Source organism: Varanus komodoensis, unplaced genomic scaffold (genome assembly GCF_004798865.1).
Source record: "Varanus komodoensis strain SLA01 unplaced genomic scaffold, ASM479886v1 scaffold5, whole genome shotgun sequence".
NCBI lineage: Eukaryota > Metazoa > Chordata > Lepidosauria > Squamata > Varanidae > Varanus > Varanus komodoensis.
Window position 1 is genome coordinate 52,079,113 of NW_025336087.1, and position 17,776 is coordinate 52,096,888.

General features: G+C 45.4%; 1 protein-coding gene across 2 annotated transcripts; it reads right to left on the reverse strand.

Annotated features, from left to right (window-relative positions):
- Positions 1 to 438: 438 nt before the first annotated feature.
- Positions 439 to 7,956, reverse strand: AK3 (adenylate kinase 3). Of its 2 annotated transcripts, none has more exons than XM_044446838.1 (5): positions 7,935 to 7,956; positions 3,779 to 3,898; positions 2,808 to 2,980; positions 2,267 to 2,385; positions 439 to 871 (listed from the first exon to the last, which is right to left on the reverse strand). In XM_044446838.1, the coding sequence occupies exons 2-5, from the start codon at positions 3,837 to 3,839 to the stop codon at positions 766 to 768; spliced, it is 459 nt and encodes a 152-aa protein (XP_044302773.1). In that variant the 5' UTR covers positions 3,840 to 3,898; positions 7,935 to 7,956; the 3' UTR covers positions 439 to 765. The 2 variants fall into 2 exon arrangements, with proteins under 2 accessions (XP_044302773.1, XP_044302772.1); XM_044446837.1 differs by lacking the exon at positions 7,935 to 7,956 and adding an exon at positions 6,834 to 7,448.
- Positions 7,957 to 17,776: the final 9,820 nt, after the last annotated feature.

Consider the following 17,776-nt stretch of genomic DNA (forward strand, 5'->3'; position numbering starts at 1 on the left):
AGGGGCACACAGCTGTCCAGTTCTGCCTCATGTAGCTAGGGCAAGAAAATGTGAAGTCTGCTTCCAGAACAGATGCTCCATAATTGAAAGCCTCACACCAGCCTTTTCCCATCTAATGCCCCCAAGGCAGTTGTCCAAAATACACAACAGCCCCAACCCTTGTACTAGAAGAGGCTGGTGGAAGTTAAAGTCCAGAACATCTGGCAGGTGCCAGGCAGGGGCTGACTGCTTTACACTATTATAGTGTGCTTCAAATTGAAGGTAGAATCTAGAGGTGCTTTTGAGCAGTCTTTGTTCTGGACTTGTAGGATAACTTCAAGAGAATCCATCTCCACCACCACAGAGAGTGCAGAACTAAGGACCCTAGTTCTCCAACATTCCTAGTGGAGACTTGTCTATATACTATTTGATGTGTATTGTATAAAACTAGACAGCGTATTAGTATTTAAAACAGTACCCTTTGTTGATCCTGTTTACAGACAAGTGAGCTCTATTTTGTTAAAAAACAGTTTGTTTTACAAAATTCAGATACATCTAATACAAATAACTTCACAAATGACCTATCAGAACAGAAATACTAGATTACAACACAGTTCCAATGTGGCCATTTTAGAGATCTCAGTTGGTAATTCATAAATGTAGCTTGTTACATTGTAGCACCCACCTCACCCCAAATTTTCATGATTCCAGTAATTATTAGCAAATATATTTCTGGAAGTTGAGCCAATTAGCCAGTAGCTTCAACCTCGTTGTGCTAGTCCTCCTTCAGCTGGGTGTAATGTCAGGCAGCTTGGTTTGAAGAAATCTGTGAACGTGGGGCCAGATTTTGTTGGTCTCTGTTCCTGAGAAAGAGTGTAACACTCCTTTGCAGCTACAGAGGAGACAAGAGAAGAGTTAGTCCTACTTGCCTACAGATGGTTTGCCCTTTTGCAGGTCACAAAGATTTTGACAGGGCAACAGAATAATTCCCACCCTTAACCCATGCAGGAACTCAACTGAAAGAGACTAAGAAAAACCAGGACTTTGAGCTGGACAAATTATGCAGATTTGTATATATTTGCATAAGTTTAACAGTGTGTGTATGATATAGGCCCTTTAGAAATTCACTTGGTCTTTTGTTTTTAAGAGCATAAGGGACATGCTAGATCAGACCAAAGGGATGATGGTACCTGTAGCACTCCAGCTGATACTGCAATTCAACCCTTTCAGCCCCAGATGATGGAAGTTGGAATCCAGTATCTTCTGGACAGCTGCAGCTCCCCCATCCTGGCCTATCTAGTCCAACATTCTTTTCTCACCTGGATGCATATGGGAAGGTGTGCAGTGGCACCTTCTGCTCATGGCCCGTAGCAACTGGTATTAACTGGCATATTGGCAGCCACTGATAGCCTCCTCCTCCATGAATTGGTCTAATCCTGCACTTTCACTTGATACTTCCCACTGTTTCAAACCTGTCGTTTGAAAAAGCCTTTATGAATACAACCATTTTCTCTTTAAAAAAAATGTCAAGCATCATGAGAAGAACCTTTAAGCCTCTCACACCAGAGCGGGGATGGGTGACTGTCAGAGGTCCAAGGACACATCCCTGAGCAAAACGGCTGGTTTGTCCCTGCCTCCAACAAATCACCACCATTTGGTAGTGGCCAAAACGGGCAGAGGGAGGCAAAAAGGGCAAAATGTGTAGAACGACTGAGTACTACAGTGGCCAACTTAGTTTGAAAGGAAGTGTGGCTGCTTTCCTACTCAATACCTGCAGGAGTCAAATTTAGCTTTCAGATTCATTTGTCTTTTTAACTTCATACCACACAGAGCTACTGCTGCCAAATTTAGTGGCACATGAGTGGGGAGTGGCACACCATTAAAGGATGTGCAGCTAACAGCTGCCGTTTTTTTACTTGAGAGTAAATGCAACAGTCCCACTCCAAGTTGGGAACCTAGCATGGGAGACAAAGGGACTTTAACTTATCCGCCATGTGGTCCCAGTCCAGATTGGAGGCCTGCACCTGCAGCAAGCTGCAAAAGCACATGATGCCCACAAGTTCTCCTAATAGTGTAAGAACAGGGCTGTTGCACAGGAATATGGGATGGTGCCTGCCTCCTCCCTTTTATGCAGCCCCAAAAGGCACAGGGATGGATTTCTTTTTACCACTTCTGTAGTACCTCTGAAACAGCCCTGAGCAGCTGGGAGGATCTTAGAAAAGAAGAAGTGGAGAGGGAGAATGAGTGCTGTACCCCTAGAACAAGTCTAGTAAGACAAGGCACTTACCGGTAATATTCTAGGACAGGTTTGGTTTGTGCTTCATAAGATTTCAGCCTCTTCATGACCGTTTCTGGTTTGTCATCTTCACGCTGAACAAGAGGCTCTCCAGTATCATCATCATGGCCCTGGTGATGGCAAAGAGACAGAGTCATGTCCATTCCAAAAGGTATTATTTGGCTCACAAATTGTGTTTGAAGGGATTTTATTGGAAAGAGAGACAGCCCTGTCCTGAATTATTCCCCCTTTTACATTCCTTGATATCAGAAATAAACATCCTTTACACTGAATAGCCAAATAGAATTGCATTCCTGGTGGTTAGCTGTATAACATTACACTACACCCACTAGGATTTAGGAAGGGCCACAACCCAGGGACTGAGCACACCCTGACATGCAGAAGGTCCTTCGTGCATGACAACAGCCAGGGCTGTAAGTGCATTTGCAAGAAGATGCAGAGTGATCAAATGATTGGTAGAGTGTTTAGGTGAGAAAAGGGGGGGGGGGATACTGAATTCTGCATGGCTGTGCTAGAGACGGCCAAGACTTACAGCGACTTTGGGAGGATTGAATTCGAGATTGTAGACCCTGCCACTGGCAGGATGGATCCAGCGTGCAGTCAAGCGTTGTTGGATGGTCTCAAAAGGCACATCTAAGTCAATCACAGTATCTATTGGACACACTTTATCCAGGGCTTCAGCCTGTGGAACAGTTCTGGGGAATCCTGTGAAAATGCAAAATGGCATAATCAAAACTCAAAGCACAGAAATGAACTCATAAAGAGATGGACCCTTATCTTAAAAAGACGAATGTCATGGCTTTCCCCATAGCACACAGTTTGCTTACTGGAGCCATCTAGAGACAGGTACTTGGCTGGAACAGTTATCCAGCCTGCCTACTCTGCAGAAAAGCAATGGATGGTCAAAGGATGGCTGTTTTCTTAAGGGGAGATGATGGGAAGGATAGTTGTGCTTTGCATCATGAACTTGGACTGTACAGCATTGCAGAAGTTTCCAAATTTACAATTCTGTGCTACCAAAGGCCCAGGTAAATTTTTGTGTAATCACACATGGAATTGCTATGAGCAATCATTTTTCTTATTCTCCTGAAAACATGCCTGGTTTGGACTGGGATTATAGCACACTAGGAAGAAGGGCTAAACCTCTCTCTCACACACATTTTTGTCTTGAAATTCTACAGGAAGTAAGCAATTTTCATTATTTGCACAGATCTAAGTTCACAGGGGAGAAGATGCAGCCTGAGATGTTCCATTTCTAAACAAAATCTGCCCTATGAAGAACAGGTAGCTTTTTTAATCTCTGAAAAGTATATTCTAGGCCACATTGGTTTCTTTGGTAAAGACTTGTGTCACTATGGGAACTTGAGAAGGTTCAGCTTTTGACCCACTTAAATAAGTTCTAAAGGGTAAGAAAGGCTGCCTGGCCTCTCTGTGTTTAATTTTCTGTGTGCCCTGCCAAGAGGCCACGCTTGGCGGACTGTAAAGTTACAGTGGATCTCTCACCATCCAGCAGCACGTGGTTCTGCTCTAGACTTTTCAGCTCCGTTAGCATCAGCTGCGTCATGATGTCATCAGGAATCAGTTGCCCCTGATCAATATATGACTTAGCAAGTATACCGACTTCTGTAAGAGCAACAACAAACAAAAGCTTTCTTAGAATCCTGTATTGAACCATGCAACTCTCCTGCCAGCCAGCATTTTTAAGGGTTTTTTTTTCCTGTTTTTACACTAAATGTTTATGTCATCTTGTCAAGGGAGAAAGAGAGACCAGGAAAGAGCAGTCACTTCTGGAAAGAAAGTAAGGGCTCTGTTACAGAACTGTCTCAAGACCAATGCAAGGCAAGTTCTGCTGAACAATTAAATTCAAGCCAAAGGTTCTCCTCTTGCAACACCAACATCTCAGCTATGCTAAAACTAAGAATTTCACAGACTGTTCTTCATCTTTCAGTCTCTGAAGGAAGACTATATTAAATGCTGACCAACTAAGCTAAGTAGGTTTGTTTGGTTTTCTTAAAGCCAAATTATATGATGGGGATGACAGCATGAGGTGGTTGCCCTAAGTTTTACATGCACAGGGGACTGAGCTGCACTAGTTGGGTATCACTCAACTATTTTCCCCATTTCCTACCAAACTGCATGTCCCATTTGCCATCTTAACAGGGATGCCTCATCTGGCCATTCCTTCAGCACTGCCTTTGCCAGCCCCTCATTTCTGCAGCCGTTTTTGATGTATACACCTTGCTTCTAAACGGCTAACTTAGAAGTAAATTCCACAGCAATACCTTCAAACATGCAGGATCAGGACAGCTGCCACAGAAACTTCTCCCTATCCAGCATTATTTAGAAACATTTCTACCCCTGCATCCAAAAAGGCTCCTGGAGTGGCTAAGAAGTCAATCCAAAAAATTGTATCTTCCATAGCACTGAGTCAATTAACCAAAACACAATTAAATAGGAACTACTGGCTCTTTTTTCAGCAGCCTCCTCCAACATCATATCTATCTCCTGCAATCTCATTGTTTTAGCTGCTTGCTGTCAGAATAAGTTCATTCTTGCCCTTTTCCTTATCTCCCATAATTAAAGGCTTTGTGTCTTGACTTTCACATGCACACACAGGTTGTTTTAACTTTCCAAACTCCATCTTCCAGTAATCTTTTATCTTACCCATCTACTGTACCAATCAGGTAATTGTTCCTCTAGTTCCCTTCCAAAGGTCACTCCCCATATATTCCCCAGACAGATTCCTAATGCCCTTAAGACAGTGTACAGCAGTGCAACTTTACCTAGAAGTATTTCCCAGAACACAGGCAGATTTGGCTCCTCTGTAAACTTGCATCCGAATGAGATGTGGAGTTCTTTGACTTTGGGCTTACTCTGATTATATATATATAAAAAAATCACCGCACAGAACAGCCCAACTCCACATTTTAGTAACACACATCATAACAATCCCTCATTTTAATTTCTGCCCTCCCACTCCACCCATGGTTGCTTTTACCACCATTCTGTTTCAGTGAGGAACTGCTACAACGGTTCTCTTAGACCTATCTGTGATAGCTTATACCAGCGGCAGTGAAAAAAAGTATCAGCGTCGTCATGCATGTCAGTCCTTCAAATATCAATACAAGTAAATGTTTAACTCACATGGACTTGTGACTGCTGCAGTGTACACTTAAACTGCCTGTATTTAAACAGTATTTAAATTGCTAAAGACCTCAAATTCAAAGGCATGTGAGATATCAGTAAAGTACAAGGAGGGAGAAAATTAAGTAACCCCAATTACGAAAATGCCATTGAGTAACTTTTAAGTAACTAGATTTGTGTCTTACATGTAATGTGCTAGACACAATGTGTGTAATGTGAGAAATAGAGAAATATCATAGTCTCTATTTCTATCACACATACAAAGGCTCTGGGAGGAACAGGAGAATAAACTTTGGCGTTTGCATGCACATGTACCAGTTGCTGAACCTTCACGTACTCAGCCACACCAATGTATAAAACAGCAGTGTTGGCATTGCTGGTTGATGCTCACTATGGAAAAAGAAAGTGCACCAGTGTGGCCTAGTGGTTATAGTGCTGAGCTGGGGCTTGGGAGATCAAGGTTTCAGTCTAACAAAGTACACTGCATGACTTTGGGCCACTCCGGGATTCTCAGATTCACCTACTTCACAGCGTTGTTGTTATGAGGACCTAATGGAGAGGAGAAGAATCTTAAGCCACTGTGGATTCCTTGCAAGAGGAATAAAAGTGAGGTAATATAATAAAATATTTAAAAATAATACCAGAACTATAAATCCATGCTGGTGTTTCATCAGTCAAGTAAAGATCTTAATGGAGCAAGCTTTTGGCCTTAACCCAACAGAGCTGTTTTTATAGTCTTGGCACACTTCCAATGCTAAATTAACATGTCAAACCAGCATTACAAGACAAGTGCATGAAGTGTTGGCCAGCGCTACACCAGAAAGCAAGTACCATATATCCCCCCATCCCCATGACAGTTTTAACTTTAGCCTATCATTCCAGGAGCAGACAAGAATGTGGTGCAGGCAGGCATATTGTGAACACAGCCCTCAAGCCAATGCTGGACCATGAATGTCCACAGCCTGTGCCACAAAAGCTGGGGTACCTATTTGTTAAGCACTGGGCAGTGTGGGAGCTTCAAAAGGCCAGAGCAAAGTGGCAATTACAAGAGGAGCTGGGGGAGGCCGGATATATTCACAAACCTGAATCATTTAAAATTGCTACCTGGAGTACAGCGGCTTCCTTCTCTCACCCCCACAATTCTAAGCCAGACAAGAAACAGCTGCTTAATTTCTGCACATTTCGCATCTGTTTAAGGCAATGGAGCCCTGCTAAATTGAAAAGGTGGCAATGACGCTAAAGTCTAAGGTTACCTTCCTTGAGACCCTGCCGCCTCCTCGCTTCAAAGTCCCTGTCACTGGCTCCCAGATGCTTGCTACTGGGCTCCACTGGGCATGATACATCTAACGCGTTCCTCGTATCTCTCTCTCTCCTTGCACACACAACCCCAAAACACTTAAGTAGCCTTTCCTACCGGTCTTCTTGTTCATGTTTTCGCGGAGCAGATCCCCGCTGGAGAGGTGCTTCAGGGCGAAGTGCTTGACAATGCGCAAAGAGATGGTGCCCTTCCCGGACCCGGGTGGCCCCATGATCACCGCCCGCAGCAGCAGCGCCCGCACCACCATGGCAGAATCGCTTTGCTGGGAGAGGAAAGAAGCGCAACCGCGGCCTTTGCTCGGCTTGCACCCGGCGTCGCTCAGCACCAGGGGGTCTCCCCACCCCAGGCCATTCTCGGCTCAACCCGATCACGCAGAGCGCGCTGCTGAGCGAGCTATTTATCCCCCCGCCCACCAGTTTGCGGCGCAAGCAGAAGCGGCGTCGGCGGCTGCAGGAACTGGGGCACCGCTGCCACGCCGAGACAGCTCCGGATTCGCTCCTCCCCCATTTGGCCCGGCCCAACGCAGCTGTCCAGCCTCGCTTCGCATTCCAACTCCAGAAGCAGGCCTCGCAACATTTTTACTTTTGGAGGTTTCCTTCCGCTTCCAGATTGTTTCGTCTTGCCTTGAATTTTCTTTTCCAGTGCTCTTAAAGCGCAAAGCCATTTTTAAAGAGAGCAATCATTAATCCGGAATGGAAACCACCCGCTCGGGGCCTAAGACCACGAGACGCTCTCACACCTCTCCGAGAGCGGGCGCTTTGGCTTCCTGGCGCTTTTATTCAGCGAGGCGAGGAGCCGAGCGGTGCAACCGTGCGCGGCGAAAGCAGCCGCTCCTCCCGTCCGAGGAGAAAAGAAAAGCCGTCAGCCGCGCGGACGCGGCCCCGGCTGGGGGTCGGCGGGGGCTGCTCGTGTCTCCGCTTTTGTCCGTCCCCTCTGGGCCCCCTGTTGCCTGGCTTGGGGGCCCGCTGCGGCCGCCATCTGCACTCCCTCGCTTGCCCTCGTTCTTTCCGGGCAGCGGAGCGGAGGGAGCGGGCGCGCTCTGCGCAGCAAGGGGCCGTGTGTGGGTCTAGCTGGCCGTGTGCTCTGCAGGGGGGCACGTAGATCGCCACTGGTTTCGCAGTTCAAGCCCTAGTATTCCTCTACTCACTCCTGCCCTGCACCGCCCACCAGGAAACGTTTCCAAAGCAGCACACTTACCGAGCAGCGCGTTAGTAAAGCCGGGGAGACGCGGTTGCGCGCGCTTACGGCGTAAGGGCAGCACGCGGAGGATCCTAACTTTCGGAAAGGCGCCACGGGCTCCATGCCCTGTGCTGAAGCTCTGCAGACTTTTGATCAAATTCCAACTAAGTGCAGTGGTCTGTATTGTTTTCTGACAATACACATACCGTACACACGCTTATACTTCCGCTCCTTCGGTAGGTACTGCGCTCCCACTTCATTCTTGTTGCAGATGTCCAACAAGCAGCTCCGTTAGAGATTCGGAATTCGTGACTTTGTTTCTTTTGTTCTCTTGATGGATGTATTCTTATTCTGCGGCGTTCCTTTTGTTGTCCTTAACATGATATCAAAATGCACGTTCACGTGGAAAATAGAGAGGGCAAAATGAGTAGCAGCCAAAGGAAGAGGCCACTGTGGCTGACGTGCCGTACCCCCTCCTTCCCCTCCTCTCCCCGCCGGTGAGGGAAACCAGCTGGCCACGACCCACGGAGCCTGATCTTTCCTGCAGCGCTGCGCAAGCAGCAAGGATGCACAAGCAGGTGGAGTGTTGCAGCGGGGAGGACAAGTGCCCGCATAGTGTGAGTCCTCGCAGCCCTAAGCAACCATCACTTGCCCAGTTCTTGCTGCTGAAATAAAGAAGGACTGAGCAAATGGGTTAAGACAGTCTTCTCCAAATTGGTGTCTTCCAGACATATTTGGACTGCAACACCCGGAATTTCCAGTCAGTGGCCTTGCTGGATGGAAATTCTAGGAGGCCACCAGGTTGGGGAAGACCAGGTTAAGTGACTACCCCCTCCCCCGGTTGGATGCATGGCCCGGGGGAGACCAGCTGGTATCCTGTGCAGAGTTTCCTTAGAATCACCCATCTTTTTCTTTTCCCAACTAGAAGGACCAGGTAAGCCAGGGGTCCTCAAACTTTTCCACCAGGGGGCCACTTGAAAGGTGCCAGTGCTGGGCACGGGCCAGAAAGGTGGTGCCGGCAGTGCTCGCGGGCTGGCGCGGGGGCAGAGGCGGGGGCAGCGCGTGCGGGCATGCACACTTAGGCGGGGGCAGCGCGTGCGGCAAGGCAAGGCACAGGCAGGCAGGCGCACACGGCGAGGGGAGGCGAGGCGAGGCGGGGTGGGCACGCACCGCGAGGCGGGTGCATGAGGCAGTGGCTTGCTTGCTTGCTTGCTTGCTTGCTTGCTTGCTTGCTTGCTTGCTTGCTTGGAGATCGCTTTCTCCGAGAGATCAAACCACCGCCTCCCCACGTGCAGGGCGAGGTGGGCGGCGGGGTGCTCACGCAGTGGGTCCAAATAGGCATGGCAGGCTGGATCTGGCCCCCAGACCATAGTTTGAGGACCCATGAGGTAAGTGATGGTTCTGCTTGCCCCCACTGCACATCTGCGTGTCCCACTCTAGATGGCTGTTCATCCAGTGTCTTTGCTCCGTGCAGGGAGAAGAGTTAGGCTTGGCCACTGAGAGGAGGCAGCCAGCCCCTTCGTCTGCTTACCTGCCTTCTCCCACACGGTGATGTGGATGATTGGGCTGAGGAGGCACAAGGTCAGTGGGATGGACTTCTGGGGTGGGTGTGCAGGAGGCGTGCACACTCTGTAAATGGTGTGTGTGAGAGATGGTAAGCACTATGATTCTGGATGGACAGCTCCTAGCACCACAAGTCAAAAGGCACGGTGCACCTGCTGGATTTTCCTCCTTAAAAGACATTTAGGAGTTTATTTCATAACAGTACCTCCCTGATATCCCCAAATGTCTCTGGTTTTGAGACAAAGGTCCCAAAACTATCTGAAGACAAAATATTGCAGCCCACAGCACCCAAGTAATATTTTCTGTTGGTTCAGATTTTTATCTAGTTGCTGGTAGCTTTCCAGACACCCTTTAATTTAAAAAAAAAACTTGGTTGTGATTCACTTTGAGATGTCTAGGTGCAAGAAGTCTACCTCTTTGGGCCATTACTCAGTTAATCCAGAGAGTTCCAGTTAAAGTCAAAGATATATTGCTTTCTCCAATAAATAGTTTGTGGAAAGCAAGGCCTCCTATCTTGTCTCCCAGAGTCCTCTAAACCAGTGGAACAGCATGTAACCCTTATGCTACTGATAAGACTGGGCAATTGGCTGCACCAATTTCAGGTTTCTATTTTTAAGCATGTCTCTGGTCTCGGGTGCAATAAACTCAGTAACTTATGCAACTGTTTGAATCCATTAGATGTTTCATCTTTTCATTGAGTGAGTTATTTTAAACCCTTCTAAATGCTCCAACAATCCCTCATACTAGGCTTCCTCAAATGCAGACACTGGTTTTCTCCCCTGCATTTAAAAAATGGTCATTTGTTAGTTTACAACTTTTAGTCAGTAATCACACAAGATAACATAAAAAGTAATGTCATTTGATGTTAGGTCTAAAGCTAGGGGGCAAACATTATGAAGAGACTCCTAAACTGCTCCATTAAAAAAACAGATTTTCCTTCCCAAATACCCAAACATTATATTAACATTTCCACATGATGATAGAATACCCTAAAATAGTTATTCTCAGGCCTTGATCTGTGAACCCACTGAATACAGAACGTTCTGCAGAATGTGTGTTACTAATGCTTCACACGCTGAAGGGATTCACATAATGCAACAACTCCAGTGAGTAACTAGTCACAGGGGGCATGTGTGGGAATCGGACGCAGACAGCGTCCTGCAGCGTGACTTATTTTCAGCCATTCTGACAACCCATAGCTGCGTGTAGGTGTTGTGCCAGGGGCTGCTTGATTCATGAACCTGGGAGGCAGGTTTATCCCCAGCTGCAGGGACTGGCTAGAGACAGGCTCAGCAAGAGCAGTGAAACCTGCTGCTGCTCTGTGGTTTTGCTCAAGTTGCCACTGGTGACAGCTAAGCCTGATGTTCCAGCAGCACTTTGCAACAAACTATCACTAATTTACCTCCTTTTCAGACCAGAAAATGTGCAGTTGTGCTTGTTAGTGTATTACTATTACTGCCAATCTTTTGCAAATGTGCAAGTGGACACTTACACAAAATGCCCTGCCATTTACTTCCTAGCCATTACATTTGCATTTATTTCTGGGCAGGGGGGATGTTTAAAACTGTCAGTGAACCACAGAAAATGCAGCAATAAGTGCTCATAAAAAGAACCCTGAGAAAAAAAGGAGAGATTACTTTCCTCCCATTCTGGAGTAGCTGAAGATTCTGAACAGTGTTGAAAAAGTTGGAGAAACTAACAACTGTCAGTTCATTTAAAAGAGAGAGGATAACACTAACCTTTCCCTTCCTCCTTTGGCTGCATCTCCTTTTGATGCTGTTTTCCCTTAGCTGGTGCTTTTCAAGACAGGATGAGTTCTGATGTGAAGGAGACTGGGATTCCAGCAGCCAGCTGGAGGACATGATAAAACATCCTTTTCATGTGTATGCATGAAAGTGCATGTAAAATTAAAAACCAGGATGTGGCAAGTGACCCCCTCTTTCATCCTGGTGTATAGCAATCTCTGTTTTCTCTCCTTTATTTGTCAGGAAATCCAAAAGCAGAGCTAAGTGTATCTTTCACCACTATGTGTATTGGTACAGGTCTTTCACTTTTAACAGCTACAGTTATGTAAATAAAGCATTCCTTATCACTAAATTGTCATGCCAGGAGAAGATTCCCCCACTAGATTTCTTTGTGACAAACATCTGAAAAAAAGACAGACAAGCTCTGCTGAAGAAGTTGTTGTTGTTGGCCTGGTGATGCTATGAACAGTGATGGAACTGTTATTTTTTTAGTTGGACGTGACAAATACATTGTCAGGTATTCAAGGAGAATTCAAAAATGCAGACAACAAACCAATTCTGCATGTTTTCTTCCCAAACAAGAACAGATCTTTTGTAAGGTCTTAATTGTTCATGCAAGACCATCCTTTCGAAAATACTTTCCATGATAACAGGACAATATACCCTTGCTGAGATAATTCATTTCCCCTTCAGCTGCTGTAAGGACTGCAGCTAAGCTGGGAGGAGCAGGGAATTCTAAGCTGACATCAACTAATCAACATGCTGGCACACCAACCCTGCGGGTACTGTTGGCTCTGCTGTTGTGAGCGGTGGTTCTCCTCTTGAGTAAATGGATGTATCCTCAGCTGCTTTTCCAAAAGGTGTTATTGTTACATGCCTCTGAGTTCACACAGAGTGAAATGTTGAGCCCTCTCTGAATTCTTCATTCCCAGCCTTCCTTACAGTCCTTTTGGCATTTGGCTCCTGCGTGTGGAGCACTGTGGAATTGTGCCCGCCTTCACTGCTCCCATTTGTCACCCAGCTGAACCTCCCGCTGGGGCTTCTGCCTGGCAACTGGGTAGCGCCTCTTCTATGCTAGGACTTCTATGTCAGACAGGCCCCTCGGCTCCCTGTTCCCACTCCCCTGTGGCGGATCAGGCCCATCCTCTGACTGTGCCCCATTCCCACAGGGCAGACCAGAGTTCTTGTCAGGCTCCAGCACCAACTCCTCATCTCATATCTCCCCAAACATCCCCTGGCCTTGATCTGCTGCTGGACCTTGCTGAGATCCCGTAACAATCTCTTCTTCGCTTGAGTTCCCATCAACACAGACAGCTGCTTGTGCGCACACAGGCACACTGGCACAGGGAGCGCATGGCAAGTGCCTCTGAGAGATACATAGAACCACTGCCACTGCTGCCTTGTTTGGCTAAATGCACCGTCTGTCACTCTGAAGCTAAACTGGCAACCTAACATGAGATAACACATTATGGAAATGTGACTTAGATATATTTTTTCTAGCAGAATGTCCATGTTGTGTGAGGTTTCATTACCCTACTGTGATTCGGATAGGCTCTGAGGTCAGGCTGCTGTTTGGCAGACTTAACAGCTAAGCCTGGAAGTAGTGATTATTTAACATATATGCACGTGCCTTTCAAAGTATGTATAGAATCATTGCTGAAATACCATGCAAGTCCATAATCTGGCTTGCTTTGCAACAAGTTAGTGTAACTTGGCGTCCTTTAGCAGCAGGGGGACCAAATGGCCTTCATGGCCCCTTCCAACTCTACTACTCTATAAGATTCTATGAAGAGAGAATGGGGACACCCCCTCAAAAAACAGGCAAGCAAACATACATGCAAACAACAGCAAAGAAGCAGGTGAGCATCAAATTGGTGCTCAAAAGCAGTTATTTATTTTATGGAGAGTACCCTAAATGCTTTTAGACTAGGTCTTCTTTGGGGAAAATATAAAGGCACACAAATTTAAGAATGGCTTTTAAAGTGCATGCAAATTGCAAAAAGAACTCATAAATCAGTAATAATGTCAACAAAAGAGGTGTGCCTATCTGTCAGCACCAGAGCGCCAAGAGCACATGAAACCCGACATGCATACTAAGAGGATGCTACAGGTATGACCCTTGTAATTATTCAGGTTTCAAAACACATCAGTTGATTTTAATTAATTTAAATGAGCATCTGTGTTTGAACCCTGAAGTAGTACCGTTAGTCACTAAGTGGCAGCTGTCCCGAACCCGCACATAAGCTTTGCAGGTGGTACAGTTTGAAGCCTGGGGGGTTTAGTCTAAGGGGGATTGGTACAGCTGCCCCTCCCCGCTGAAGGGGTGGTCCCACTTTAGGGGAATGGAGTGGACCAGCCCTCCCTCGGGGGGGGGGGGGTGCATCACAGCAGGGGCCATGCATAGGGTTGCCAGCACCCATGGCTTTCTTCAGATGGGGTGAGCACAATTTTGCAGCTGTGACAGCTATGTAACTTAGCTTGAAGGCTGCATTGTATCAAAGTAAAGGATATTCTGTCCCATATAAAGCTGGACTCATTTGCCAGCATCTGTTAAAATAGTAAGTATAAGGGATGCAAACTGCACCCTCTTCATAAAAGTGCAGGCGTCATCGTGCTGGAGCTGATCAAAAGCCTATTTTGTCAAGCATCCTTGTCCTACAGTGTCCAACCAGCTGCCCACCGGAAGCCTACGAACAGGACATGAGCAAAATACTGTCTTTTGTTCATGTTCCCTAGCAACTAGCATCCTGGAGGTAATATATAGCCATCGGGATGAGCAGCCATTGACAGCCTTATCCTTCATTAATTTGTCTAATCCCTTGTAATGCTGTATATTTTCTGGCATCATTTAGTACATCTTCTAGCAAATTCCATACTCTGGATGGAACTGCACTGATGGTAAGATTGGCCCCTTCCAACTCTGCTACTCTGTGTTCCTGTGAACTGCTTCTTTTGATCTGCCCCACTGTACAGCACCAGTGAGTTCTACTATAATGAGGAGGAGGAAAAATGTCTCCTATTTTCCTCCTCCATACCATACTGTTGAAATGAGTAAAAGCCCATCTGATTTTGGTGTTTATTTCAGTGTTTTGCATTCTGGGGCTGCAATCAATAAACCATTTAAGGCAGTGTTGTTTCATTTAGCTAATGTAATATAGTTGGTCACACGTATACAATACAGAGAACCCAACAGAAATTAAAAGATGAATATTTAATGAGTTATAAATTCAATTGTCTTGGGAGTATGCAAGCGGAAATATTGGGGGTTTCAATTGCCAGTTATTATAAAGAATCCAGATTATGTCCTTGTGAGCCCAATACATTCCATTATTTTTCTGCATTCTCCTGTTTTGTTTTTTAAAGGCCCCTTTTCTGGCAATTTTTCTGATTTATGGCAAGGCACAGAATTCATAAACAGAACATGGTTGTGTTAAAATATTGTCTAGCTGCTATACCCTCTTCAACCAATAGATGTCACTAATTCCCCACACAGCATGGATCCTTATCCTTTTCAGATGCAGGGCCCACCTGCAGCCCAAGCATACATTTTGGGATCAATTCCTTTGACTATTCAAAAGGACTGCAGGTCTGCCATCAAGCTGTGTGAACATGATGGGGAAAAGTATGTTCCCCTTCCAACTCCTTTGAATGAAAACCATCATTTAAAAGGGGATGGAAATGATTCAGAAGTTAAGCTGTGAGATACAATCACCAACCTCCTGTGTAGCTGTAGAGCAAGTGCAAATACAGTTCATCTTATTATATTTTTGCCTTTGCCCATGAAAGAACTTTGTGAGAATAAAGATGTCAAAAAGCTTGCAACATATAAACTGTAATTCTAAGCACACTTATGCAGGAGTAAGTCCCAATGAACTTAGTGGGATTTATTTCAGAGTAAACATACATAGAATCATAGAATAGCAGAGTCAGAAGGGGCCCACCACCTCTCTAGGTAGCTGGTTTCACTGTTGTATTGCTCTGACAGTAAGGAACGTTTTCCTGACATCTGAATCTGGGTTATTGCAACTTGATTTGATCATTCCATGTCCTACACTCTGGTATCAGTGAGAAGAGATCTTGTTTGTGACAGCTTTTGAGGTATTTACAGAGGGATACTATGTCCCCCTCAGTCTTCTCTTTTTAAGGCTGAACATGCCAGTGCCAGTATTTTAGATGAGATCTGACTAGTTAGGAGTACAGGGGAACTTCTACTTCTCATGATTTGGAAATAATACTTCTGTTAATGCATCCCAAAATAGCATTTGCCCTTTTGGTGGCTACATCAAACAATTGGCTCATATTTAGCCTATTGTTCACAATAACTCCAAGGTCTTTTTCAAGGTCCATTGAGGTACGTATTCCCCGTCTTGTATTAATGCATCTGGTTTCTTCTTCCTAGGTGGAGGACTTGGCACTTGTCCCTATTGAATCTCATTCTGTTGCTTTCAGCCGTGCATTCAAGTTTATCAAGATCACCCTGGATCTTCATTCTGTCTTCTAGGGTGTTTGCTATTCCACCCAGTTCTGTATTCTCTGCAAATTTTATTATCTTTTCTTGTACTTCCTCATCTAAATCATTAATAAAGATGTTGAAGAGTACTGGGTCCCAGACTAAACCCTGCAGCTAGTTACCGCCATTCAGTTTGAAAAGGTGCCATTAATGAGCACTCATTGTGTCCGATTTAGCAGCTTATTTTGGATCCACCTAATAGTTTTTCTATCTAGAACACTTTTGCTAATTTGCTTATGAGAATGTCATGGGGCACTATGTCAAAAGCTTTGCTAAAGTTGAGGTAGATTATGTCCGCAGTGTTCCCTCCGTCCATTTGGGAGGTTACCCAGTCAAAAAATGAGATTAAATTAGCCTGACAGAATTCATTTTTGATAAATTCATGTCAGCTTCTATGAAGTACTGCATTTTCTTCAAGATGCTTGCAGATTGGTTTTTTTAATAATTTACGTAGACTTGTGCTGTGCATCTAATGGGCTGCCTACTATATAACACATTTACTGCGTTAATTAAGCCTAAATATGTGCAACCAAGATGACTGCATATTCTCTCTCCCTTTCTCCTTCATCTGTTCTTTTTCTTGTATCTGTTTATACATTGCAATCTCCTAGGATAGAGACCTGTCCATACATACATGGCGCTATATAAATCTTACTAATACTACTACAAATATTGGTTCCTTATTCAATGCCTCACAAATGCATTTTGCAGCAATTTCAGTTGAAAGGCACTTGATGCTAAAGGGGCTTTGAGCTGGTAGAAATTTTGCTCGGTGCTATTCCATATATAGCACCATGAAGCTGCGCTGTCTTAAAGTGGTCCTCATACCTGACTGGGATGTAGTGCTACATTTTGAAATGCAGGTGCTCATCATGAGAGTTCCCCAGGAATATCTAATATTGCAGGTAGCTGTTCTGATCCATTTCAACAAACAAATCTGAGCACATTTCATCTCCACCAGAAGGAGATGTTCTGTAAAACTAAGGCCTCTTAATTGCCCATTTGAGACCAGGACACCCTCCATCCTTTATATGTCAACAAGGAAACATATATTGTTGCTGGAAAAATTCCTCTCCTCCCAGCTATTCTGAGGATTGCAGCTGAGTACAGAGGAAACAGGTAATTCTAAGGGGGTGGCAGAGGATGCCACTAACCTCGTTAAAATAGAAATGCCTCAGCTGGATCCCTGTGACCGCCACACCTCTATAGCTGACCAGAGGTTGTGCACGCTGCTTAATTTGCTGGTTGGCAGCATTCAGGCTAATAAGCACAAGCCTAGAATCCTTTCTACTCCTTGTTTCAAAATTCTTTCTGGGTATATAGATTTCTGCATCAAATACTGATCATAGAATAAGTTAAAATATATATTATTGATTCCAAATCCATTTGAATTGAATTATAAAGTAGAATGAGCATACATTTATATTTGTATCGAATTTGAATGGTGATGGCTAGATCTCATGCATAGATCTATGCACCACATAGAAAATTATGGTGGTAAAAGGTAATACACACATGATTCAAGAGGAAAAATCAAAACAGGAAACCTGAGGAGAGTTTTGTATATTGTGCAAAAGCCCCCCTTGTCTGACAATTCAAGATGCTCAACTGTGAATGCTCCACATGGAGTGGAAAGCCCATCTCTTCTCAGGTGAACCTAGGAAGCCAGCCCACCTCTTTGCAATCCTATTTAAATCAGGGTTTGCATGAATCCTGCAAACGCTCACTTGACCCCAGCCAGAGTTGTTTGTGGAGCTGGGGTGACAGCTACCGGTTTTCGAGGGCCCATGGGAAAGGCACCATCAGTGCCTCCTTGCCCCAGGGAGTCTCCCTCCTCACTGTCGGCGGCTGCTATAGTCCCTTGCCAACTCTCTCTCCGATTGCTAGCTTGACGGGCATAGAGCCAGTAAGCAGGGAGGCATCGGCCTGTCCTGCTGCTCCTTCTCACTACCATCCGTGTCCAGGCTGCAGCAAGAGGCAGGTGAAAAGCAACTTGCAATGGTGAAGAGGAGGAACAACCAGGGGTCCAGTCAGATCCAGCA

What these genes read in the sequence shown, in the direction of transcription:
- AK3 (XM_044446837.1), bottom strand. Translation starts at nt 6,984, where the DNA reads ATGGTGGTGCGGGCGCTGCTGCTGCGGGCGGTGATCATGGGGCCACCC. An exon ending in AAACATGAACAAGAAGACCG is followed by an intron (nt 3,899 to 6,833) that starts GTAGGAAAGGCT and finishes TTGCTCTTACAG; the next exon opens with AAGTCGGTATACTTGCTAAG. An exon ending in CCTGTCCTAGAATATTACCG is followed by an intron (nt 872 to 2,266) that starts GTAAGTGCCTTG and finishes TCTCCTCTGTAG; the next exon opens with CTGCAAAGGAGTGTTACACT.